This window comes from Thermobia domestica, chromosome 2 (genome assembly GCF_964235325.1).
Source record: "Thermobia domestica chromosome 2, izTheDome1.hap1.1, whole genome shotgun sequence".
Classification (NCBI taxonomy): Eukaryota; Metazoa; Arthropoda; class Insecta; order Zygentoma; family Lepismatidae; genus Thermobia; species Thermobia domestica.
The window spans coordinates 2,588,401-2,614,647 of NC_137455.1; the positions used below are offsets into that span (position 1 = coordinate 2,588,401).

Below are 26,247 nucleotides of genomic sequence, written 5' to 3' on the forward strand. Positions count from 1 at the left end.
CAAGATACCCCTCCCAAATTTTTAAAGGGTGCATCAATGTACCCATTTCTTATGATAGGAAATGAACCCATATACATGACCATATAACCATATAAGGTAATAGAACCTCATCAAAGGGGAGAAATTGGGCCAAAAACCAAACACATGGTACAACATATTGCTTATGTTTATATTTTGGCATTTTTTTACCCATGAAAAGGAACAAGGTGGACCACCCAAATTTATCATGATACATGTTGAGGTCCTGTACTATAATACCGAATGCTTAAATTGGAAATTTCCCAAAATTTAAAAGTTTGGCCATGGTACACCTCCCGGTGGTGCATCAATGTAGCTATGTTTTATGATAGAGAATGGACACCTATACATGATCATATAACCATATAAGGTAATAGGACCTCATCCAAGGAGATAAATTAGGTCGAAAACCAAACACGTGGTTGTACTAAAATTTGGCAATTTTGTACCCCTAAAAGGGAACGGGGTGGACCACCCAAATTTATAGTGATCCATATTAGGGTCCTATACTGTAATACCAAATGTTTAAATTGAGCAATTTCAAAAATTAAAGGGGTGGGCCAAGGTACCCCTTCCAAATTTTTAAAGGGGTGCACAAATGTACCTGTGTCTTATGATAGGGAATGGACCCCTATACATGACCATGTAACTATATAGGATAATAACACCTCATCCAAGGGGATAAAATCAACCAAAAACCAAACACGTGGTATAACGTATTGTTTACGTTTATATTTTGGCAATTTTGTACCCCTAGGAGGGAACGAGGTGGACCATCCAAATTTATCATAATACATGTTAGGGTCCTGTACTATAATACAAAATGTTTAAATTGGGCAATTTCCAAAATTTAAGGGGTGGGCCAACGTACTCCTCCCAAATTTTTGAAGGGGTGCATTAATATACCCATATGTTATGAAAGGTAATGAACCCCTGTATACGCTCATATAACCATATAGGGTAATAATACTTCATCAAAGGGGATAAATTAGGTCAAAAACCCCCGAAATTTGAATTTTTGGCAATTTTTTACCCATGAAAGGGAACGACATAGACACCCAATACTGATAGATGTACATACTATGGTCCTAGGCTGCCATACCGAATTTTTAAATTTGGCAATTTCCAAAATTTAAGGGGGTTGGTCCTATGTACCCCTGCCAAAATTTAGAGGGGGTGGTCCTAGGTCATTGACCCCGGGCCAAGGTCATTGATTTTTGACCTATGACGTCACAAAAAATTTTGCTGACTCGGCTGGCCATACGGGGGGACCTACTACTATTTACAATAAAAATCAATAGGTCAAATCCATTGAATTGTGTAAATAGTGTTGTTATTGTGTTTAATACGAAATTTATCGTATATTTATTATTGAAATATGTTTATGATATTTTATTAATCAAAAATATCTCAGGTAAGATTTGAATATAATTGTGTGAACTTTACATTGATTAGTGTGTCGTGCAGTTGATATGAGGATCACTACGAAAGTTTCGAGATGTGAAATAACTTACATACTTAAAATCAATTTAACACTTACATTTTCTCAAAGTATTCACCATTACACTGTACACACTTTTGCATCCTCGAAAACCACTTTTGGAAGCAGTCTTGCTCTTCAAGTGTTGAAAGTTCATTCTCATAAGCCATTACAGCTTCTTCAGGGCTGCAAAATCTCTTCCCACGCATGTGACCTTTGATCCTGGGGAACAGAAAGAAATTCAGACGGGGCGAGGTCAGGGCTATACAGCGGATGAGTTTGACCTCCGTAGATTCTAAAAACTGAATTGTGATGTGGCCGTGTGTGCGTTGTCATGATGTAGCAGGATCCCGCGCAATCCAGTTCTTGGACGCCGTTCCCGAAGCTTCTAATACACTTTTGTTAAGCAAACAGTGGTGTACCACTGAGCAGTAACAGTCCTTTGTTCTTCAAGTGGAACAGCTGCAACATGGCCAGATTTGGAGAAGAAAGTTGCGACCATCTTCTTCCCCACACTTCAAGGTCAAATTGATAGATCCAAGTCTCATCACCAGTAACAATGTCAGAGACGTGTCGAGAATTGCCTCCATCAAATCTTGCAAGCATTTCTTCACACCATTCCACACGCATGCGCTTCTGCTGTTCAGTCAAAGTGTGAGGCACCCAACGAGATGAAACCTTTCTGAGCCGAAGATGATCATGAAGAATTTTTGTTACTGCTGGCGATCCAATGTTCACTGTAGATTCAATGTCGTTGAAAGTTGTTCGAGGATTTTCTCGAATCATTTGTTCCACAGTGGCAATGTTTTCATCTGACACAGCTGTTGCCGGACGTCCAACTCTGTCTTAATCTTTAAGCGATGTCCGGCCTCTTCTGAATTCACGAAACCACCCAAAATTTCTAGCACGGGAAGGAGCAAGATCCCCAAATGTCCCCTGCAAACGGTCAATGCTTTATGTCTCGTTCAAACCACTTTTGAAATCGTAAAGGATCATTGCCCGAAAATGTTCCCTTTCGAGCTCCATTCTAGACAGCCGAATATACTCACATCAACAAACAAGTGAAGGCCATACGGCCACGCCGATAAGCGAGGCGAGTTGAAACTTGCTTCGCTTCTTCGCTCTGTATACCACTACCGAACGCAATTGTTGGAATTCAAATACTGTGCCACAACAATGCTTATCTCAAAACTTTCGTAGTGACCCTCGTATAGTATAGTACAACATTACGCTTGCTTCCTCGACAACCAATGAGTGATCAAGTAAATATGTTTTAACTCTGTGGATTTTTCCCCGAGGTTATGAGAGACATGGTCGTTACCCGAGCCAAGGCTATTTGAGACGATTGGACAATGAAATTTAATGTTTATCCATAACTATATCGAGTGGTCTCGTTAGCGACGGTCGATACACGGAGATAAACTCTTATCTTCTTCTTGTCTCGATATTCCCGCTCTATGACATATTAGTTCCAATCCCAGTTTTTTCGTATTGCTTGACACCCGAACCCAAAATACCGTTATAGTATTCTGTACGATCCACTGCCTTCTTCGCACGCAGTCTGTTTCGCTATCTTAAGAGATCTTCGATATGACAACACAGCAGTTACCACTCTCTAGCTACTGCAGCAAGAATCGTATCGGCGCATTTCCCTTCGCTCCATCTCTGCCCACTGTGTATGAACGGGCTGCCAGATAATAGCAGTTTCCTCTGGAAAAATCGGTTTCTTGGATGTGAGCGAAGAGTAAAGGGAAATTACACGAGGAATGACGAGGTATTTTGGAGGTATCTAGGGTACGATTTGCTCGGTCATCCCCATATTTTCCTGATTTGGCACCATCGGACTCTCATTTCCGGGAAGGAATACTAATGTTGGAGAAACGCTGGACCAAGTGTATTGAAGTTAAGGGAGATTATGTCGAAAAATAAAATCATTTGTGAACTGGAATTCGCAGTCTTTCATTGTCAGGCCGAGAGCTTTTCATCCCGCCCTCGTATGTGATAAATCAGTTGTGAAAGTGCAACGCTAATTCTTAACAAATCGTTGTAAAAACTTTGTTCGGCATTTTTACAGCTTGTGTCTGAAATAACTGAATATTGCATACAGTGAAGAAGTTCGGAAACTTGGAATATAGTGTAGTCTATCACCAACTCGGTTATATTATTATTATTATTATTATTATTATTATTATTATTATTATTATTATTATTATTATTATTATTATTTACGGCAAGAGTGACTGTGCTTCAGAGTAGATATTAGAAAGTAAATTATTATACGTGCAGTATTACAATATATAATTATTGTTTTTAATAATAAAACTCCCTTTATTTGCTCTATACACAGATAACCCCTTAAGTTTTCGGTAAACTCTCTGACATCACTTACGTCTTTTCCGCAGAAACATGGTGCTGGATCATTTTCAGTGAGCGGAGTGTAAAGGATTTTCCAAACTCAATTTACTTTGTTATTATTGGACTGCACGCTGTTCTTTTAAATTAAAATACCTGGAAATTCCCAGTGCAAAAATTTACTGTTAATAATTTCGGAAAGAATACTTTGTACACTAGGACGAAAATGGGAAGATTTATGCAAAATTTACAAGAAAACAAATTTGTTTTGAAGTTCCTTTCACTAAGATTTGCTACTCCATATTATGTATAGTTGAATATAGGTCTAATGATTTACCAGCAGACATTTCACGATCTCTTTTTATAGTGGATTTATTCATGTATTTATTAATTATAAGACATCTTTGAAATGAAATCTTTGAGTTTTACATCCTATGGTTATGCTGGCTAGGATAAAGGAGATGATGAGAAATGAATGAAATGGTGGAATGAAGAAAATGGGAGAACCCCGAGAAAATCCATGCACACGGTGTTTGTTCACCACAAAGTGCACTTGGCGCGAGCTGGGATCGAACCAGGGATCCCATCCACTAGAGGTGAAAGCTCTAGCACTGGGCCACTGTGGCACTATAGTTTTTTGGCACTATAGATTTTTATAGCATATGTTCAGATGCTGTATTTATATGAAAATTTGAGAAAACTGTAGGCCTAATGTTTAACAATTACTTCTGGAGGCCCCGTTAAACTTCATCTATCCGAAGGGGATAATGCCTTGTCGTACAGCACAAATGTTTTAGGGGACAAAAAGAAGAAAAGCAGTGAAAAAATACAAATTTTCAACAATTATTTCTAATAATGCACGTAAATTTGATTTGAATGGTTTAGGATGTATTGACAATCACGTCAATTTTCATAATATGTTCAGGGTTTTTAGTATGAAAATCTGTAAACCCTATATTCGGCTCCCATTTTAAGCAGTACCGTACCGTAGTAGGTCCTGTCGCGTATAGCTTCGTTGCTGACGAGGGACGTTAAACACCAATCAATTGATCTAATGAAACTAAATATGAATCACAGCTCAACTAATTCCAGAAATCTTTCTACCGCTCGTATATATTAGTAACATCGTATATATACTTCGTGCACCTTTAGACTGAGGAAAACAAGAATAAATAACAATATATTAGTGTTTCTTTTGTTAGTATTCGGATATTCTGTGACACTTTAGATTAGAACTGGTAGTCACATTTAAATCCTAAAAAACACAAAAGAAAGCAGGTTTAAACTGCGAAGTATGTCTTTTTCCCAAGTAAGTAATATAAATATAAATATTATGACTTGACATAAGCACCACTCGTGCTCAACAATGTCTTTTACTTTAAAATAATGTTCTAAAATCAATGAACCAAACATTTAAAGCACACACTCTACTTTCATGTCTTGGTACTAGTGATTATCAATAGTTCATCATAAAAAAAATGGTAAGTTTAAGGTTAAAATGAGTTAGTGCATATGAAAAAGAATTAAATTCCACTGGCGGAGGATTTTCACAATGTAGGAAACCAGTACTTCATGTTTAGAAGTGTTAAACTATTACAAGGGCTATACTAGGTTAAAATAAATGAATGCATATCAAAAGACGACTGTGTAACATACTGATTTCCAGTTGCGGAATATTTCTGCACTTCTGATTTTATGCGATATCAAGTGTTCTTGCACTATTCTCGTTTTTGCGCGTACCCTCCGTCGCTGACACCTGCTCCCTGTGTGCGAACCCCGCTGCTGCCCTGACTCGGTTAGATAGCATTCTCGCGTTTATGGTCAGCTAGCACAAGTTGGTTTGTGTTTTTTGCACGTTTCGTTTCCATAGCATAATTTGAACTAGTATTTATGTCCATAAGCGGAATTCCTCGTAAACTGAATTTTCACCCATGAATGCAACTTCTACCTTAAGATATTTAGGTCACTGTGAGTGAAGTTCGTGATGAAATAATTGCATATAAAAGGATAGCACGTAGTCATTTTCAGTGCGCATTAGTGTGTACGCATATTATCAATCTTACGAAATTACATGGACATGCGCAATGATAATAACAGTCCAGATCGCCTTAGAGAATCATTAAAATGAAAAAAAAAAAGTGATAGAAACATACTTTTCTAATTTGATAGACTATTCGTAATCTACACCGACGTGGTTGTCTTGAACCGAAAATGCTGATTTGTCCTTGTTTATGATTGCAGAAGGAAGATATATCAATAAGTTTTAACATTGTCTGTACTACTTTTTCTTGTAATCATATCAATGGGTATAATATTTTGTCATTACCGTTAGATTAAGTCATTGTTTGACAACGAAATTACCATGGAGTTTCAAAGGAGCTAAATCATTGAATTACCTAAAGTAAACCACACTAATGGAATTATCATTGAATAAGTTCCAAATGAGCCAAGTCTATGAATTGTCTAAAATAAAATTTGTTCGAGAGATATTCTGAGACCTTCCTGAGATATCAAAATTAATTACGTGATGACCAAATTGTCTACAGTTCGTATCCGAGCAGTGAATGATGTATGATTTATTCCTTTTTTTAAACTCCATGAATAATAGGAAGAGTGTTTGCTGTCCATCGAAACTTGACTTTTAACTATGAGAGTATTTTCTTTACCCTTTGGTTAACAAAACCCATTCTGAAAGGTAAGGCCATTCATACCGGGCCATTTTTTTTAAATGTAGATTTCATAAAGTTACTTTCAAATGTTTGTAGCTTGGGTCATATCAAACAATAAGAAGCAGGATACGCTGAATAGAAAATGTATAACTCACGGACATTCAGCAAACCGATGCCTCAAGAGGAGGACAAGTATTGGGTCTTATTTTGTTCGATAAACTGAACATCATGTGAATGTCTGGCCAAATGAAAGAAAAAGTCTCAAATAAACATGGATCTAAAAACATATCTAGGAACTGTAAACCGCCGACAGTTTAAAGCTACTGGATCAGAGACAAGGACCAAATATAGAATGTTCGAAACAACCTAAACAACACATCGCTAGATAAATATCCACATCGACTTCCGGTATAATACAACGAATTTTAAGTGCGATTCGAGTCAGATGGAAATCGTTAAAATACCCACCCTGCTTTTATAAAATTAATTTCATTTCTTTTTTTTTTTTTTTTAGCTACGAGTTTTTAAAAATTGTCTTTAATCACTTTCTCCAGCTTATAGCTAGAAAAATGACCAATGATCATCTTTCTCGGTCATTTTGACCGAGGTTGTTCGGCTTATTTCCGAACAATTTTCACATTATCCTATGAAAGGCTATGTCACCACCACCGATTGTGCTCTATTGTACAGGCACTAATGTAAGTTATTATTAGTTATTAGTTTATTTTCATCCTTTCTGTACATAGAGGTTGCAGAAGACATAGCACATAGGACACGCCAGAAAATAATACAACAAATTACAAACAAAGATAATAATAAAAAGTAAAAAAGTAAAATAAAACACTAAAAAAACTTAGATTACAATTAGTAGCAAAGACTACATCTAAATATAGACTAAGTTGAAGAATTACAATTCAGAAACGCTATAATATGCTTTATCTACAAGAAATTTGAATACCTCATTCTTAAACCCCTTTATGTTCTTAATGAAAATGCTGGGGTAAGTGATTATACAGTCTTGTTCTCATAGAGTACACACTATTTGTAGTTGAGCTATAATTTCGTTCCGAGACATAAACATCCGTAGCTTGCCTTGTATTATGTGAATATGGAAGATGTAACTGTAAAGGAATGCCAATTAGTCTTAGTAAAGATAATGCTTTTTATAGGGATGCGCTCGAGTCGAGACATGTCTCGAATCTCGACTCGACTCGACTCGAATTCGAGTCGAGATTCGAGTCGAGACACACTTTGTAAAATTCGAGACGAGTCGAGACAAACGTATTCCTCGACTCGAATTTTCGAGTCGAGACGGCTCTTAAAAATCTCGACTCGACTCGAATGTCTCGAAAATCTTTCTATAATTTTTAATATTATTTTGAAGAAAGTATTCACTCAGAAACAGCCTTGAAACCAAACCAGCTTTTATTTCTTCAGAAAGATACAGAACGCATAAAATTAATAGTTAATCTTTAAAGATCAAGATTTAATTTTCAGCTCAATTCAGTTAATTAGAACTAATAGTTAATATCGTTGTATTTGGTTTTACTGCAAATATAATGATAATAATAATAATTGATTATCTAGTTTGTATAAAACTATTATCCGTAATCTAAATCTAGTTTGTATAAAACTATTGCGATAAAGTGAACTTCATAAATTCTCTGAATGAGCTGTTGGTAGTCTATAGTAATTTAGCATAGTTTAATTATTGTGTTTTCGTTCCCATGAACGCAATAGGGTTACGTAACTTCTGGATTATTTGCTTGCCCAACTATTTTGAGGCTTTAATGTGTTGCAGCATATCACGAGCTATGGATAATATATAATGTAACATTTGTTGTACATCACATATTATGATACGAGACTATTTTACATAGTATATCTTATCTAATATAAATAAAATAAAGAGTTTGTTTGTGTGTTTGTCTGTTTGTGTGCGACCTGGGGACCAGACGAGTGGACCGAGAGTTCCCAAAACTTGGTCACGGGTACCTTGGTCCAGGCCCCAGATCAAGACGAAGCGTTTTTTTTTTTTTTTTTTTTTAATATCGAACCAGGGGGGTCTTGGGGGGAACGTTTACTGGGACCGACCTGGGGGCCAGACAAGTTGACCGAGAGTTACCAAATTTTGGTCACGGATACCTTGGTCCAGGTCCCTGTCTAAGGCGAAGCGTTTTTGTCAAAATTGGATTCAGGGGGGTCTCAGGGGGGGGTTTACCGAGACATGTAGTAAAAGTAATCCAAATTGATCGACATTGGTGTCAAATCCATAGTTTTCACGGTCGCTGAGATCAATGGTAACACTTCTATCAGCGATGACTTGCAAATTCAGCTACCACTGTATGCGGGCCGGGTGTCGGCGCGTGAGGAATACCAAGACATGTATAAATAGCCCATATTGATTGATACTAGTGTCAAATCCATAGTTTTTGCGGTCACTGAAATGAATGGTGATACTTCCACAGGTGTTGACTTCCAAATACAGCCCCCATGCGAAGAATGGGTATATTAAGCTAGTATTACAATAAATGGACTGCTTGGATGACAAGAACTAGTACAGATAAGTACCTTTCACTTCTGTGAATAGGTATTTTTTAAAAGGATTTTTGTAAACACTAAATTATAAAACAATGAACTACATACAGTAGTTATGGTTTTGGTTCCCAACATAAAGGAAATATGGATTGTTCATGAGATATTGAACTTTAACTTTCACTCCTGGAAAATTTCAATTTTGGAGTTAGGCCACTTGGCATCAAAGCAGTTCACTGTAAGATAAATACATTCCACACATTAATAACATAGTTGTTCAGGAGTTTTCGATTTCCATCCTCTCAAATAAAAGCTGAACGATTGCTTGATACATGCTGACTATATAGAAGAAATAGTGTATTAAGTTTTCGAGCTTTGGTGCGTATCCGTATTTACACTCTGATATAACTTTAAGTTCACACTCAAATCGAGCTAATTGTTTAATGCATTTCGAAAGCTTTTGTTTTTGTGCAGCTCATTAAGGAAAATCTATTTCATAATCGTAACATTTATGTACTAAGAAACTATGAACGTAAAGTGGACTCGACCTAGCCTCGTGGCCGCTGTGACTCAGTGGCACAGCTTTCACCTTTGGTGTGTGAGGACTCTGATTCTGTGTGTGTGTGTGTGTGTGTGTGTGTGAACTCCGTGGCTAGTGTACGCGTCTTTCTCGTGGAAGACTCGGGTTCAATTCCCGGCGCGAGCTCATGTAGTTCGGATTCCACGTTAATCAGTAGGTCTACATTTCATATATCCTCGCTGCTGAAAGAGAAGGTAAAGTCAAAATCAACTCAACAATATATATGTGTGTGTGCTTATGTGAATTTCCCCGTGGCTGTATGGTTAACACATACGCCTTGATCGCGGGAGACTCTGGTTCGATTTACGGTGGAAGCTCATGAAGTTGTTACCGGTATCCCACTTTAAACTGTAGATCCATGCCTCATATAACCATACATATAATATATATATGCCTTTGATACACTTATTTTCCGACTTGGAAGCCATCGAAAATTTCCGGACACAGAGTCCCGTAGACCGAAAATGAGAAACATGGCTACAGAGTAAAACTGCCATAAAAATTTAAGCTTTTTAGGCTAACTTAATCCTTATATATAATGCAGCTAGCTTGGCCAAGTTATAATGGAGGAAATGCTATCATTTGCAACACTCTGAGAATAGAAAATGTTCGCCAGGTATTACTATCCGCCCCCCTCTCCTGCAGAATGAAAACCCTGACTAAAACTCAATATTATATATATATATAACTATTTTGTGTAATGTAACAAACAGTGACGGATAGTATTCATGTTTTCTTGCAGAGGTCCTTACGAGGGTTGGCTTCTATCTTCCTCTCCCCAAGAACTAAGATAAATTTAAAAATTGCGATTACTTGTTAATCTTGTAAAATTGCGATTACTTGTTAATCTTGTACAAAGAACGCAATTAAAGTCCCAGTGTAGCACCCCTTTACATTTAGATTTTTCCCCTGGAAGAAAACCAGTTATTATTGTTTCTTGATATCTCAGTCTCACCTACATAAACATACGAATAGAATTAAAGGATAGGACATGTTTAGAGTGCTTGCACGTGACATCTAACTATATTTCTCATCAAATGTGTCACAGATGAAAATGTCCGTTTGTACTGCCTCTATTTTCTGGTACATATGTTTCATTTATGGTATGTTGCTAAAATTCGTTAGGAAACAAGTACAGACTGCGCCTGTGTGCCTGACAAAACGTAAATGTACTGGATAATTATTTCTTCACTTTCTTCAAAAGAAAAAGTAACCCATCTCATGTCGGCTAACAAAAGGAGGTAGCGGACCAAAGATAGCCGAAGGTCGTTACACAGCAGGGGTTTCATTCAGTCCGAGAGAAAAGAAAAAATAATTTAAAGTTTCTACATTTGCTTTGAACTGCAACATACTTCTTCCTTTTATTTTAAGAACTATTTCCTTGTCATTTGTCTGCATCAGAAAAAAATGCAAAAAAAAATCACTAGAACGTGCCTATTAACCCAAAGTACGTACTAGATCACTAGTTCAACAGTAAAATCACTAAATCTAGTACGAAATCATAAATGTGGCATCCCTGGGTTGGAGCGAAAGTAATGGTTGGAGTAAAAACTAGTCCGTATTTCTACTGCGTTCTGTTGTTGAATTCACAGAAATGATCAAAAATAAATTCAAGAAGTAAAACACGATCCTACAAAAGACTGTTTACTTGCTCACTGGTTTTAGTATTGTGAACTGTAACTCAAGTGCGCAGTCATGTTGAATACTTCTGTCCCTTTCTACTTTACAACTTGAAGCAGGATGAGGGTCAGGATAGATCTAGTGATATACCGCAAAAGGAAGTGCTTCAGTACAGAGTCGGAAGCGGTATGTATTGTTTATACTACTTACAATGTTACCCCCCCATAAAATATAAATTCACCCTTTCTCCCTTCCCTTTTTCGAATACAATGAACCGACTCTTTTGCTGAAGAAAGATGCAAAGAGAAAATTGAAACATCTGTGTCTAAACTTTCTTTGAAGCGCAGTCTTTTGTATTTATAGGGTTTTGCGAGTGTTTTCACATCAATATGAAGAGATAGTTAGCCAAATCTTTTACCAGGGACTCCTGCTGCGAACTGACCATGAGTAAACACCCGATCTCGCTGTGCTCAATTTCTCTCGCACACGTGAAATGGGTTTGTTGTTTCCAAAACAAATAGGAAGTTATCTTGTGCTTTTGCATTTCTGCACCATTGCTATGTTTTAATGATCAGAAGAAATATCAAAACCATCCGATATATATGATACGAAACAGCTAACAGAGGGAGGCAAAGATTATAGTATACCAAGTTTTCCACGTGGTACCATTATGGAGAATAAATATTTGATAAAGTCACGTAGATGCGCTTAAACCTATTCCATCTGTCCTTATAATTTTTCTGGTCTCATCTATTTCTCAGGAGAATACGTACAACATGTCCAAATTCCATATATACTCTTTCTAAACTAATGAGTAAACTCATTAAGAACACCAACTGATATCAATAAACAGGAAAGAAAACAATACTTTATACTTCTATCATTTGGTACACATCTCTATGAAGCATAGCTTGTTTCTTTTCGAAATAGCTCCTTCGTGTCACAGCTGTGGTTAGTTTTGTTTTGTATTAGGATGAAAGAGAGAAATGCAACATTTGTTTCGCGATGAAGTTATATATATTATTAAGATGAGCGGTGATAAGCAAGGTTTAACAAAGATTGCCTTTCTGATGCACAATTTAACGGGTAGTTGCAGTCCGTGTTGAGAATCGAACCAAAGCTATGTAAGACATGTTAATATTGAGCTCTTTTGTGGTAAAAGTGAACTTCAGAAACACACAAAAGACTTGAAACATCAAGCTAATGTAAAGCAATTCAAAAATAGCCTACCTATCGCTGCATCTTTTCTGTGGCAAGGAACATGCAGTGCGCAGCAACAAGAATCGTGTTAAGGACTTTTTTCGAACATAACATTCCCTTCCACACCATAAAAGACAATATAATGTTTGTTAAAAGAAAGTGCACATAATATTTTTAAATTTTGTTTGTGATCCTATCATGCATAATTATAAATAATGCCTTTCATACTACGAGAATGAGTTCAACTATACGTCATGGCCCCTCTAAAGCGGGGCCGCGGTGGCTCAGTGGTAGATCGTTCACCTATGGTGCTTCGGGACCCTGGTTCGATCTCAGCTCGCACCAAGTGAACTTTGTAGTGGACAAACACCGTGTGCGTGGGTTTCCTCGGGGTTCTTCCGTTCCTCCCACTTTCTTCATTCCACGATTTCAATAATTTCTCATCATCACCCCACTCCTTTAGCCTAACCGGCATAATCGTGGGACGTAAAACTCAAAGATTTCACTTCATTTTTCCCTCGAAAGCGATATTTTTCAAAATTATTTATTGTTAGATATTGTAAATTTACGGTATCTATTTTAGTGGACGGGAAATTTTGCATCTAATCGGATAATTTCTTGGCTTCTAACAGGAATTCGCAGTTACGAAATTTGCAGCACTATCTTTTGAAAGGATGCCTAGAAAAAATACTACTAGAAAATAACTGAAAACACAAAATGGATTTGATAGCCAAATTCACGTCATCTTGGTGCGTCATCATTTTTCTTTAAATATTTGTATTTAGTATTAGAGTTTAGTGTCCCTTTCAGCATCAAGGCTATATGAGACGTGAACTTACAAATTAATGTGGGTTCAGAACCACAGGAGTTCCCATCGGAAATCGAACCTAGGTCTCCCGCACCAAAGACGCGTACGCTAATCATATGGACAAGGGTGTTCAATATTTAGTAATGTGTACATAAAGTTGTGAAATTGCGCTTGTATAATGGAATGCAATTTCTTCTACTGACATAAACCTTCACAATACTCAGCTGGACAAAGCATATTTAAAAAGAAAATGTCTCTCTTTATGTTTCAGTTCCTGGTTCGATTGAAGGATGGAACAAATTGCAATGAGCGTTTTTGGATCCTACTTTGTGTAGTTGATTCATCATAAACGTGGTATTTGATACGGATATGAACTAAAACGTACAAATATAAATTTAAGTCATTCAAATATCTTTAAACAAAAATTGAATATGAATATTGTGGTTATGCTTAAGGTTTATCCTAATGGGGGGTACATTGCGAGAGGTTTACTTTCTTAAACATAACCAACTCCGTCCTATGCTCCTGATGGAAGTGTTACGTAACATTAAATAAACTAGGAAATTCTAGGCGTGAATAAAAGATACAAGCCTCAAATGTGTGATTGATTTTAATTTTTAGTGAGGTCATGAGATGTTTGTGAATTGGTTTATGTGTAGAGACATTTTGGCAGTTGACAGATTTCTTAAGCACATACCTGATTTTCTTGTTGAAGATTATTGTCCCACGACAGTCACTCCAGGTCCAATCTCAGCCCAAGTCCTTATTGACACAACAGTGACTTTCCAAATTTTATCTGATGTAGAATTTAATGTTCGAAGTCTCAAGACAAAATTGTTTCAAATAACTCAGTTACATTGAGACTATCAACGATGTAATCTCTGGTCGCTCTCTCCCTATCCCGGAAATATCGTGAGGTTATATACTATTTCTTTTGCTGAGGTTGTTACCCAAAGTGACGTAGATCCATGGCATGACCCAGAAACTCGGGTTCATGTACAAGTCGGAATTTGGTTCAGACGAAGAAATCTGTCAACGCAAGATTTACATAATGAGGAAGTTCATTATGTAAGTCAAACTGTCTTCAGCACATAAAACGAATTCCCAGACAAATTACATAATTCTTAACATTTTATTATAGAGTTTTAATCTGTATTTAGATAAAGGAATCTTTTCCTGTTTTGTTCATCTTTAAGAGTTGAATTTAGAACCAAAGTACAACACAAATAAAAAGTTTATAACTGGCCGGTTACAATATATATATATATATATCGTTCGTGAAAGAGTCATGTTATTTCTTTAATACAAGTACATGAATACAGTTAGCTCCTCTTAATCAAAATAAGTGGTGGTTGGTCTTTAAAACTAGTGTGGGAAAGATTAGTAAAGAATCTGGCTTAATTTAGAAAAATATATGGTAATTCAGGCCCGTGTTTGGCATCATCGATTGTCTCAAGAGTGGCAACCCTGACTTAAAGGTTTCGCTTCGAGAATAATGGATTCTCTGGGATATATCAGATATACAACTCGAGTTGGAGCAGTATTCTTTATAACAAGCTTTGAAGCAGGCAGCATATCTGTTGAAATAAGTTATTTCTGAGTATATGAGTGGAATTCAGAACTATTTTCAGTCAGTTCGACTTGTTTCTAGTTAAGGCAAGGTAAATCATTCCCCGGATAGAGAAATAGATTACTCTTATGTTATTTCTTAGTAGGGAACATCTAATATTTTCACGGGAGACAGTGTCTTTTTATGCATATTGACATTTCCACGTATATTTAAGATTGCTAGCAATACCTGGTTTCCATAGTAACGGAGCAAGTCATAGGTATTTTAGAGTGAGAGCCTTATTTGAATTGTGAGCAAGAAGAATGCTTGTTTACGAGGTTCAAAGACTGTTTATAAACCACAGTTTGACTGTATTCAACTGAGTGTGAACTTAAAGAATACTGGACTAGTTCTCGATGCGAACCTAACCTCAAACGAAGATTCTACTGAAGGCGCTTCACTTCTCTGGTGAGAAGAATTTTCTTATATTCAACCAACTCAATCCTATAAGTAACAGAATTAGTCTTTTTGATGGAGAGTCTGTTTATAGACCATTCCATGTTTAGGACTTTAGGCCAGACAGCTTTCTGATTATTGAAATTGTCTTTTAGATGTGAGGGAGTATGATGTAAGAAAACACATGTTCTGCTTTGTCATGATTAAAGCACAGCTTAGCTGCGTTAAAGAAAATCGATTTGAAGTTATAGTTTTATGAAGGCTTAAGTAGGCGACTTCTTCTCCGGACTGAAAAGTTGGTCTTTTATTTCATGACAGTTAACTTAAAGGAAATTCTTCTCAAATCAGAGCACCATTCTTAAGCACCAAAATATCCTGTATGGACTGTGGAAATGCTTTATTTATCAAAGTTTCCCTAAACATGTGGTATGTACTACTCTGTGCTTGTTAATTACCCTAGACAAACTTACCGGGCAGTTCAAATTTTTACAGTTAAAGAAAAGATTACAAGACTAATAGTTATTTACTATATGATATTTTAAATGCGACACTAGTAGCAATAGAAACCACGAACTCATTTTCTTTTCTTTTCTTTCTTTCTTTTTTTAATCTCACCACACAAGAACACCTGTACACCAAAACGATCATGTTCGACAATGTTCCTGGGTTCATTGCGTGTTTCTATCTCTTGGTAGATGAATGTTTGTCCAGAATCACTATTGGAAATCGGGTTGCAGACCGCGAAATGCATGTTTAACCCTTTGAGATCTGGTGGTAACATTTGCGTACATCATATTTGCGAACACAAAATACTACTTAGTAAATAACCAGTGGTTTTGAAATAGTATTTGTTACTACTTAGTTCATCATTTAAAAAAATTAGATGGAGCACTATGGCTCAGTGGTAAACCGCTTATCTCTGGTGCGTGGGGCTGTGGTTCGATTCCCGGCAAAGTAGTTTTGTAGTGGACAACATCGTGCTCGTGGGTTTTCTCGGGGTACTCCCGTTTCCTCCCACAATTTCATTCCAACAATTCTTCCATCACCATTCACTTACTTTAATCATTATCTCCCTTAGCCTAACAGGCATAATCCTGGGACGTTAAACTCAAAGATTTCATTTCATTTTTTAAAAAAACAATTAAATCATAATTCAATTGAAGGCTTATTCTTTTAGTATGGGAAACATATTGACACCCATGGCCGTAATCAGGCTTGAAGATTTGGTCGGACAGACATCATTTAGGGTCAGGCTCTTAAGTATTCTTTTAATAAACAATGCTGAACAAACTAGACAATCGTGTTTTAGGATTGTAGAAAACGACCGTGAATTATGTTCAAACACAATTATTATTATATTTATTTCTCTGACTATTGGATCTTTACATTACAGAGTTAAACAAAAGAGAATAATTGTTTGTATAATAGTATTCAAGAGTTTTCTTATCATGATTAGTTTTGTAAACAATTCAATTACACTTATTTGGTGTTTTTTTTTTTCTAAATAATAAGTCCTAATACAATTTCATGAAGTTGTAATTCTTCTTTAGTTTGTATCACTTTACACAATGACAAATCCAAAAGGTGTGTTGTATCGGTGCAGTACCAGTTTTTCACGTTTTTCAAAATTTTCCAAAACCCAAAGAATAATCTTTAATTTCTGATATTTTAGTCGTCACAAATTTCAATTTTATAATGTAGTCAATATTTATAATTACTGGGCAGTTGGCGTTTAAACTAATGACATCATAATGAAGTCAAAACCATAATTTTGAGTTGAATTGATTCTGAGTTTAACGTCCCGTTCAGCAGCGAGGCTATGTGAAACGTGGACCTACTGATTAACGTGGAATCCGAACCACATGAACTCCCCCCGGGAATCAAGCCCAGGTTTCCCACGCCAAAGGCAAGTGTGCTAACCGTTAGCCACGAAGGAGCTCCACCATAATTTTAGTGGGCGATAAGAAATATCTCGCCAGTGCTTTTACAATAAATAAAATTTTATAAGTATTAAAGAATAGTGGTAAGAGATTTTATAATAGCTCTTTTATTTATGAGATATGAGTTGAAAAAAAACAACTAAAGAATAGGTTGACGGAACCACAAAAGACTCGTAAAATAAACTTTCTTATAAATACATACACACCTTACTCACCTTTTATAATTGCTATGCTTACGTTCTCCATAAAAACAGAAATTCTCTTTTAGTGATACTTTACACAAGATCACGAAGTGGATTCCAATTTAATTAAAGGCAAAATACAATACAATAATCCACAAATATTGCCTCAAGTGAGTTTAAAGATTTCTAAACGTTAGTGCGAAACCGGGCTCTGCCGTTGCGATCGATTTGCAGGTCTTGAGACGAAAGTAAGAAGGGACTTACGCACATAGTAAGTAAAAACAATCAATATGCCTGTAACTTTCCCCCAAATGGGTGTATCTTAAAACTAACCTCACCATTGTTTTCCAAATTAAATTCTAGCCCGAAATTATGTATCATATTACCCTATTCCCATTTTGAAAACTTTACCTTAATTCAAAATGGCGGATTTCAAGATGGCTGCCGTCAAGGTCTTACCTACCATACGACTTCCCCCCAGGACTTATATGTATCCACATGGTTGTTCTTCACTTTTCTTCATTAACGCTCCGTTTACAAAGGGTAGTAAGGGACTCCTGTAGTAATCTCTAATAACCACATCACAACTCTTAAGTTATAGAAAAAAATTTTAAAAAAATAGAAAATATGCACCATGGCAAAAATTTGTCATCACAAGTAATGCATACATGCCTTCTATCAGCAAAAAAAGTTTCATTGAAATTGGAGCCGGGCATTTGAGTGATGTCCCTTGTGGGATGTGATTGAACGTGACGTCAGAACGCATCTCCCCCTTCCCGGAATTTACGGGAATTAGGTTGACCTGAGTGTGCACATGTGGTGTCAGCTCTCTCCGGCGACCTATCAAGGATCATTGCGAGTATGCCAAGACGTGTTGCCGTTTTTATCCATGCCAAAAGTCGACATACTGACAATTAGGTAGGTAGTCATAATGGTCTGGCTGATATGTGCGTATATTTTAACTCGTACATTTTGTCTCGACTCGAATTTCGAGACGTCTCGACTCGAATTCGAGTCGAGTCGAGACAGACTGTCGAGTCGAGACACGAGTCGAGACAGAAACATATTTTCGAGTCGAGACAACATTTTCTCGAGTCGAGTCGAGACAGGCTTAAATCTCGACTCGACTCGACTCGTGCGCATCCCTACTTTTGTATATGTAGAGAGATGGAAGCGTTACAATTCTATGGAGTTTCAATATTTCTCTACAAGATGATCTTGGTTTCAAGTTAAAAATAATAATAAGACTTTTTTCTGTATGCGGAAGATTAATTAGGCAAGGTGCGATGCTCCCCAAAAAGTAACTCCAAAACTGAGAAGTGAATATACCTTACCATAGTATAATAAAAGCAAAGTATGCCGAGAGACGATGCCTTGTAGTCTATATAAAGCAAAATTTAGACTGCATATTTTATTGTTTAAGCTTAAAATATGTTCTTCCCAGACAAGTCTATCTTGAATAATTAACTCTAAGAATTTTACTGAAGAATGGTAACTTAAAGTAGAGAATCGTTCTTTATTGATGGAGTTTTTAGCAGTCTGGGTGAAAGATGAAAATATATTACCTTAGATTTGTCCACATTTATCTCTATGTTGTTACTGTATGCCCACGTTGTCAATCTTTCAACAGTTAGTTTGAAGTTATTTTCTAGCTGCGACATTGTGCTTCCTTTCACTAAAATATTTACATCATCACATAAGACTATATCACGGGAGTCCAGAAATTGATGTCAGTCGTTGATATAAATTAAGAGAGGAATAGGGCCTAAAATGGACCCTTGAGTGACACCCTTCTTAGTAATAGCAGGAGATGACTCGTACCTTGTAAGTCGACCGTTTTGAGATCTCGAAATTTGAACAAGCTGTTTCTTGTTTAACAAATGTGAAGAACACCAGTTGTAGACTGTATCCCTTATGCCATAATTGTAAAGTTTTCGAAGTAAGGTCTCGTGATTCACGTTATCGAAAGCTTTAGAAAAATCGATGAATAAGCCTATTGCATATTCCTTATCATCTAATGCGATGGAGACGTTCATGAAAAAATCGAAAACCGCAATGTCTGTTGATTTAGATTTTTGAAAACCATGTTGAAGGGGCGAAATAATACTGTGGGACAGCAGAAAACTATTTAATCACGATAATGCAGTATATTTAAAAACTTTCGAGAATACAGAGAGAACAGATATCAGCCAGTAATTTTTTACATAATCAGTGTTGCCCTTTATGTGAAGCGCTATAACTTTCGCCATCTTTAGTTTATCAGGAAATATGCCACTTTCGAATGAGTAGTTTATTACATAACACATTGGTTGCAAAAAAAGCTAAATATAGTTTTTTATAACAGACTCGCCTGCGGACCTCGAATCCGAAAGATTTTTTTAACAAGAGATAGCAGTTCACTAGCTGTAACTGATCTTAAGAACATACTTCGGTTGTTTTAGTTTGCTGTGGAATTGATGCACGATACATTTCCCCAATTTACGATTCATCTTTATTGTTTGGAACGTGTTACCAATGAGCATTCGTTCATGAACCTACTCCAATTCCCGTCATTCTCGTCATTTGTCTTTCCTCCTCTTCTTCACAGAAGTTATTCTATTGTATATCATACTGAGTATAGACAAATTGTAATTGAAGCATGGTTAAGTTTTCGGTCTGTGTAGGAATCCAATGCGATAACCACTTATCTAAGGCAATCAGCCATTTCACGTTACAGAAATACTGTTAGCTACTTCAAAACCTCTCTAGATGAGGTACTAAGGTCATAAGAAGAGATGTCATTTCCTTCTTTAATTCAGATACAGATTACACATCTTCCTCAATGGGGAAAATGTCTTAAAATGTTCAAGTTCAAGCTGCGGCGTCAAGGTTTGTCCCTCAGCCTAGCTTAGAAAAGTTAGCATAAGAAATTTTTGAATCCCTTAAATTACATCTAAACGTGCAGGAATATTAGTTCAGTTTCGAGATACTCTAAAGTAAAGTATTGAAAGCAAACGTTTACCTAAGATGAAGGGGAAGTGACCATACATGAACGGGAAGTAATCGGAAGCACAGCACTGCTAGTCTTTAAAGAACTTTCAGTTACGAATCACGTGGCAATTGCCACGCTGTTCCATGAATCTTTGCACATTTTGTGGACGAATGGTGTGAAATACGACAATGTTTTGCTTTTTCTGAATGATAGTGTGCATTATATGAGGAAAGTGGCTCCTTATATGAGCTCTTTCCATATGCTACCCTAACATGATTCACGTGACATGTGTCGTATACGTCGTACATCGATTTTTTGAAAAAAATCCGAACCCTTTATCCTAAAGTGGACCAGTTAGTGTCAAATGGGAAAAGCTTTTCAAAGAAACAAATCCCGATCTTTCATCCTCCAATACCCGTAATCACGCGGTGGGATACCTGGCTTAATGCGGTACTATATTATACGGATCATTTTGAAGCATTTGTATCTGTAGTAACTAAACTAAACCCAGACGATGGTTCATCCTTTTAGTAAGAGACAGTAGCTTGAAATGTGACTTGGCTTTCATATCTCCCAATTTCGGTTTCTTGACTCATTCTATAAAGAAACTAGAAGCTACGGGAGACTTATTAAGTATTTCGGGTAAAGAAGTAGAGTGCGTTGAAAGAAAGCTGAATATTATTTCTGCTTCGAAAGCTGAAGTCGTAAGGAAAAAATTTTAAGGATTTGATTGAGAAAAACATTGGCTATAAAACCCTATATATAATATCTGAAGTGTGGGAAGACCAAAACACAAGTGAAGTTGTTGGCAAGAGCGACCATCAGGAGGGAAAGGTGGGGCGCGTGCCCCCCTAAGAGGAAATTGTACTTGGGAATACTGAAAACAATCGAATTTTCACATTAGTTACAGCAAAATTTGAAACTATATTTGAAACGTCGTTTATACTTGTCCCCCTGGAAACCTCAAATGGGCGCCCTTGGTTGTTGGTGTGAATATTTGTGATATGCCCCTTTTCAAATAAGCTAGGTTAACATCGTGTGATGCAGAACGTTCCTTTTCTCAATATAAGGCATTATTCCGTGACAATAGACATGGCTTTACAATGGACAATTTGGAAAGGACGTTAGTTATTCACTGCAATGCCCATTGAATTTTGACATCTAATGAATAGATGCTATTGGTGAGTATCAATATTTATTTTTTCGTATTGGGCGTTTTCCCATATTTTCCTTGTTATATTTTGTTAAATATTTTTAAATTTTTAGCAAATATTTTTTTCATTTTTGGCACATTTTTTACAGTTTTTAGCACATAAAAATCCGGGCCCTAATACTTACATTCTTTCTATCGTTAGTTCCGACTGGCATTCCATCTACTGGCCATTTCCTAGCACACCATGTGTTTGTCTTGTTTCAAATTGACTGCTATGGAATGGAACTGTTGTACACATCATTGACATGAAACCTCATTGACATACGAAACAGTTCATGCGAATCGCAAGAGATTGTAAGAAAGTAGTCATGGAGCTATAATCTTAAAAAAATGTTTCGCTCAACCGGCGCTGCATCTAAGGTTTGACACCACAGTTTGGTAGAATGGGTTATATATAAACACCCTAGGTAATATGTCACGTCAAATTATGTTATCATTAATTTTATGGACGCCATTTTGTGTTTTTATCACGTGACTTCGGTCATATTCGGGAGTTGTTGGCTCAAAATGTGCATAATTTCTGTTAGAATGGGGCTATTTAAATAATTTTGACACTAAATGAAAGACAATGAAATGCTCTACTACATTTCAAGCTAACGAGTCCCAAACGTGACCGAAGTCACGTGGTCAGGACCCAAAATGGTGCCCATAAAGTTAATGATACCACAATCTGACGTTGCATCTAAAGTTTAAAACCACAGTTTGGTAAAATACATGAACACCCTAGGTAGTATGTCACGTAAAAATTGTGGTATCACTAATTTTATGACTCCATTTTGTGTTTTGATGACGTACTTGGTCATGTTTGGGAATCGTTGGGTTAAAATACTCATAACTCCGGTTAGAATGCAATGATCGGGAGCTGTTGACTTGGGTCTTAGACAGTGCGATATACTATTACCCTTCCATGGACTGACAGGCTGTGACTCCACAAGCTCGTTCACAGCAATTGGAAAGAAAAGACAATTCAAAATGCTGTGTGAAAATGAGCTATACCAGAAAGGTGTTTGCAACTTGGATATGAATGTGACACTCACTATAGATGCTACTTCAGCATGTGAATCTTTCATATGTAAGTTGTACACTAAAAGTGAGAAAGCTAGCCTCAAAACTGATGCTGTACGATACCTGTTATTCTGCCAAAAAGGACAGAAAAACGAGCTATTGTTTTCAACAACAGACGGTCTGCTGCAACACCTGAAGCGTACAAATTATAATGGTGACCAAAAAAGTTTTGACGCTTTTTGTGGAGGTCTGTGTTCAATTGGCCCTCACACTGTGAGTTGAATGGGAATGGACATAAGGTGAAGCTCAGTTATTAGTGTGGGTATATTCAACATACTACTTGGTTGTGGAAGTTCAGTTACACTGTGAACTTACACATGGGACCTTCACAGAGCGTCATAAGGGCGTGTATGCTGTACGAGTAGAAACTGGGGCCAAACACCGCTTCAGCCGGGCGAAAGATGTGCTAGGCATTTCGTGGTGGTGTCGTGACTACGCGGAGAGTGCAACGGTGATTTGCCAAGTTTCAGGACGGTGACGAAACACTCGAAGACGCACCACGTGCCAGAAGACCAACCCATGTAAAAACGAAGATCATCAACCAACAATTGAGAAAACAGTGGCCAGACATGAGAGGAACTGGGACTACAATTCAGTGTGAGTGGAAAAAAACAGTCGACAGAACCTCCATCAACTTGAAAGCACTACAAGTTGCGTCGATGGGTCCCAAATGATTTTTTCGGGCTAGAAGGCAACGCGAGCAGACACTTCTTTCTTTGCTGTCTCGTCTAAGGAAAGAGTCATTTCTGGACAGGGTGTTGACATGTGAGGAGAAGTGGGTCCTGCAAGAAGTTCCACGGCGCCGTCATCATTGGTTAGCATCCCATGAACCTTTTCCAAAACCGCCGAAACCAGCACTGCACCAGAAGAAGGCCCTCCTGTGTGTTTGGTGGACTGCTCGAGGCATCGTACATCGGAAACTGCTACTAGTTGATCAGATCATAGATGCAATTGTGTACTGTCAGCAGTTGAGCCGTGTTCAAGGAAAACTCAAAACTCTGGAGCCAGCACTTCTGAATCGCAAAGGGACCATCCTGTTAGAGGACAACGCTAAGACCCACGTGGCCAGGATGATCCGGAACACCATTCTAAGCCTTGGATGGGAAACACTATTGCATTCGCCATTCTCCCCGGACATTGCACCGTCCGATTATAACCTGTTCCATTCCTTGGACAATCACCTTATAGGACACCAGTTCAAATCCCTAGTAGAGGTGCAAAATGCACTTAATACCTTTTTCACTTCACGGTCTACCAAGTTCTAACGCTATGGATTCCATGGTCTTCCAGAACGTTGGTAGAAGGTCGTCTATGCTGATGGGGACTATTTTTGATCTTTAAAAAAAAGGTGTTAGGTGACCTATCGATGTTCGAAGGTGGTGGGTGGAAAAGCGACAGAACTTTATTGGTTACCTTTATATCAGTCTTACATCTTGAAGAAGGCATTAGTTCCAAGCCAAGATCTCTCATCACCTGAAGAACACGACTGGCGCAACTACGATGGTGTTCTAAACCAGTGTGGATGATTAAAGAGTCAGCACCAAATGGACTAATTGAACTTACAATGTGTCACTGTTTCAAATCACGTTATGGAAGGAGAGACTGCACATGCATGGTGCAAAATCTATTGTGTACGGAAGCATGTTCTTGTATGGCAAATGAAGAATACCAAATTCTACATACACACATGTATGGACGTTTAAATGAGTCAGGTAGTGATGAAGCTGACATTTAAGAAGTTATCAGTAGTGCAGTAGAAATGTAGGTCTAGTACAAGTGTTGAAGTTTAACGTGTAAAGGTGAAAGTAAAGGTAAATAAAACAATGAAATCATCTAGAACATTTCATTACCTCTCATCTGGTGTCAACATTATTTAAATCGCTGCATTCTAACAGGAGTTATGCACATTTTAGCCGAACAACTCCCGAAGGTGACTGAAGTCACGTGATCACAAAAATGGCGTCCATAAAATTAGTGATACCACAATTTGACGTAACATACTACCTAGGGTGTTCAATGTACCACATTCTACCAAACTTTGGTGTCAAACCTTAGATGTAACGTCATATTTGACGTGACATATTACCTAGGGTGTTCAATATCCCAGATAGCACAGAAAATTTTTTAAAAATGTTTAAAAATTTGCAAAGGCAAACTAGAAAGTTTGCAAAAAACCTCGCCTTTTCAAATGAGAAAATTTGCCGAAAGTTCAATGCAAATAACGAAGTTGACGCTGGCTGAGTTTGCAGCAAAGTTGCCTCAGAAAATGAAAACATCTGCCAATACAAACGAAATGTTTGCGACTGCGCAGCAAGAAAGTTTGCCAGGACTTTGCTGCAAATATTTTGTGCAAATTTTCTTTGACACAATTTCCGAAAATGAGCTGATAAATTTGATGAAAATATTAAAAGGTTTGCAGCAACATTGCAGAAAGTGTTTTCACGATCGCAAGATCATGTTTGCTGCAAATGTATCAGGTAATGTTTGCTGCAAATTTATAAAGTGAAACCTAACTTTATGAAACATCAAATTTTTTATAGTGTGGATTCGTCTTTTCTTAGTGGCAAGCATTAAACATCTTTAGCTACTTGCCAAAGATAAGAAACTTACGAACGATAAATGCACAGACAAAGGATATCGCAATTTATCTACTTACTCAACGATCATATCCCTGTACTTACTCTCACACACATTCACAAAATAACGTCACGCTGCCTGGTCAATAAAAACATGTGATAAGAAACCAGTGAGTTTATTCTGGAGTCCTCTGATGTATTGGCTTTTCTCGATTTTCACTTCCGGCTTGTTTTGTCATAGTTGATGTAGCGAAGTGAATTCTGGGTACGATGCGCGCGCACTCGGATATATTATCACATATTTGCTTTCAGCAAATTTTCAAAACAAGTTTTTTAAAGAAATGCAAACTGTTTGCGACGGCAAACTTTCAACGCTATATTTTCAAAAAAGATGCAAGTTAATTGCAGTGGTGAATTTACTTTTACAAATCTGTGAAAATTTGCAGATCATATTGAAAGCTTGTAATAAATATTAAGAAATTTTGCCTTCGCAAACTTTCAGATTGTTTACTCCACTAAACGAAGCAAAAATTTGCCGCAAGTATTCGTGCTATCTGGGATACTACATTCTACCAAATTGTGGTATCAAACCTTAGATGAACGTCAAATTGTGGTATCATTAACTTTATGGGCGTCATTTTGGGTCCTGATCACGTGTCTTCTGACACGTTCAGGACTTGTTGACTTCAAATGTAATAGAGCATTTTATTGTCTTTCATTTGGCGCCAAAATTATTTAAGCAGCCCCATTCTAATCGGAATTTTGCACATTTTAACTTAACGACTCCTGAACGTGACCAAAGTCACGTGATGAAAACACAAAATGGCGTCCATAAAATTAGTGATACCACAATTTGACGGGACATATTATCCTAGGGTATTCATATATACCACATTTTACCAAACTGTGCTTTCAAACCTTAGATGTAACGTCTAATAGTGCAATCATTAACTTTATGGGCGCCATTTTTCGATCGTCATCACGTGACTTCAGTCACGTTCGGGACTTGTTAGCTTTAAATGTAGTAGAGCAT

At 37.2% G+C, this 26,247-nt stretch overlaps 1 protein-coding gene across 2 annotated transcripts in view; it reads left to right on the forward strand.

Annotated features, from left to right (window-relative positions):
* The first annotated feature begins 5,037 nt into the window (after nt 1–5,037).
* The window catches only part of LOC145679648 (uncharacterized), a 31,665-nt gene continuing 10,455 nt past the window's right edge, over nt 5,038–26,247 (forward strand). Inside the window, exon 1 of one of the 2 annotated variants that reach the window (XM_081750224.1) lies at nt 5,038–5,159. In XM_081750224.1, coding sequence (XP_081606350.1) covers nt 5,145–5,159 — 15 coding nt within the window. In that variant the 5' untranslated portion in view covers nt 5,038–5,144. Of the gene's footprint in view, nt 5,160–6,235; nt 6,546–26,247 lie in introns of those variants that run through there. The other variant, XM_081750225.1, reaches the window with a different exon arrangement.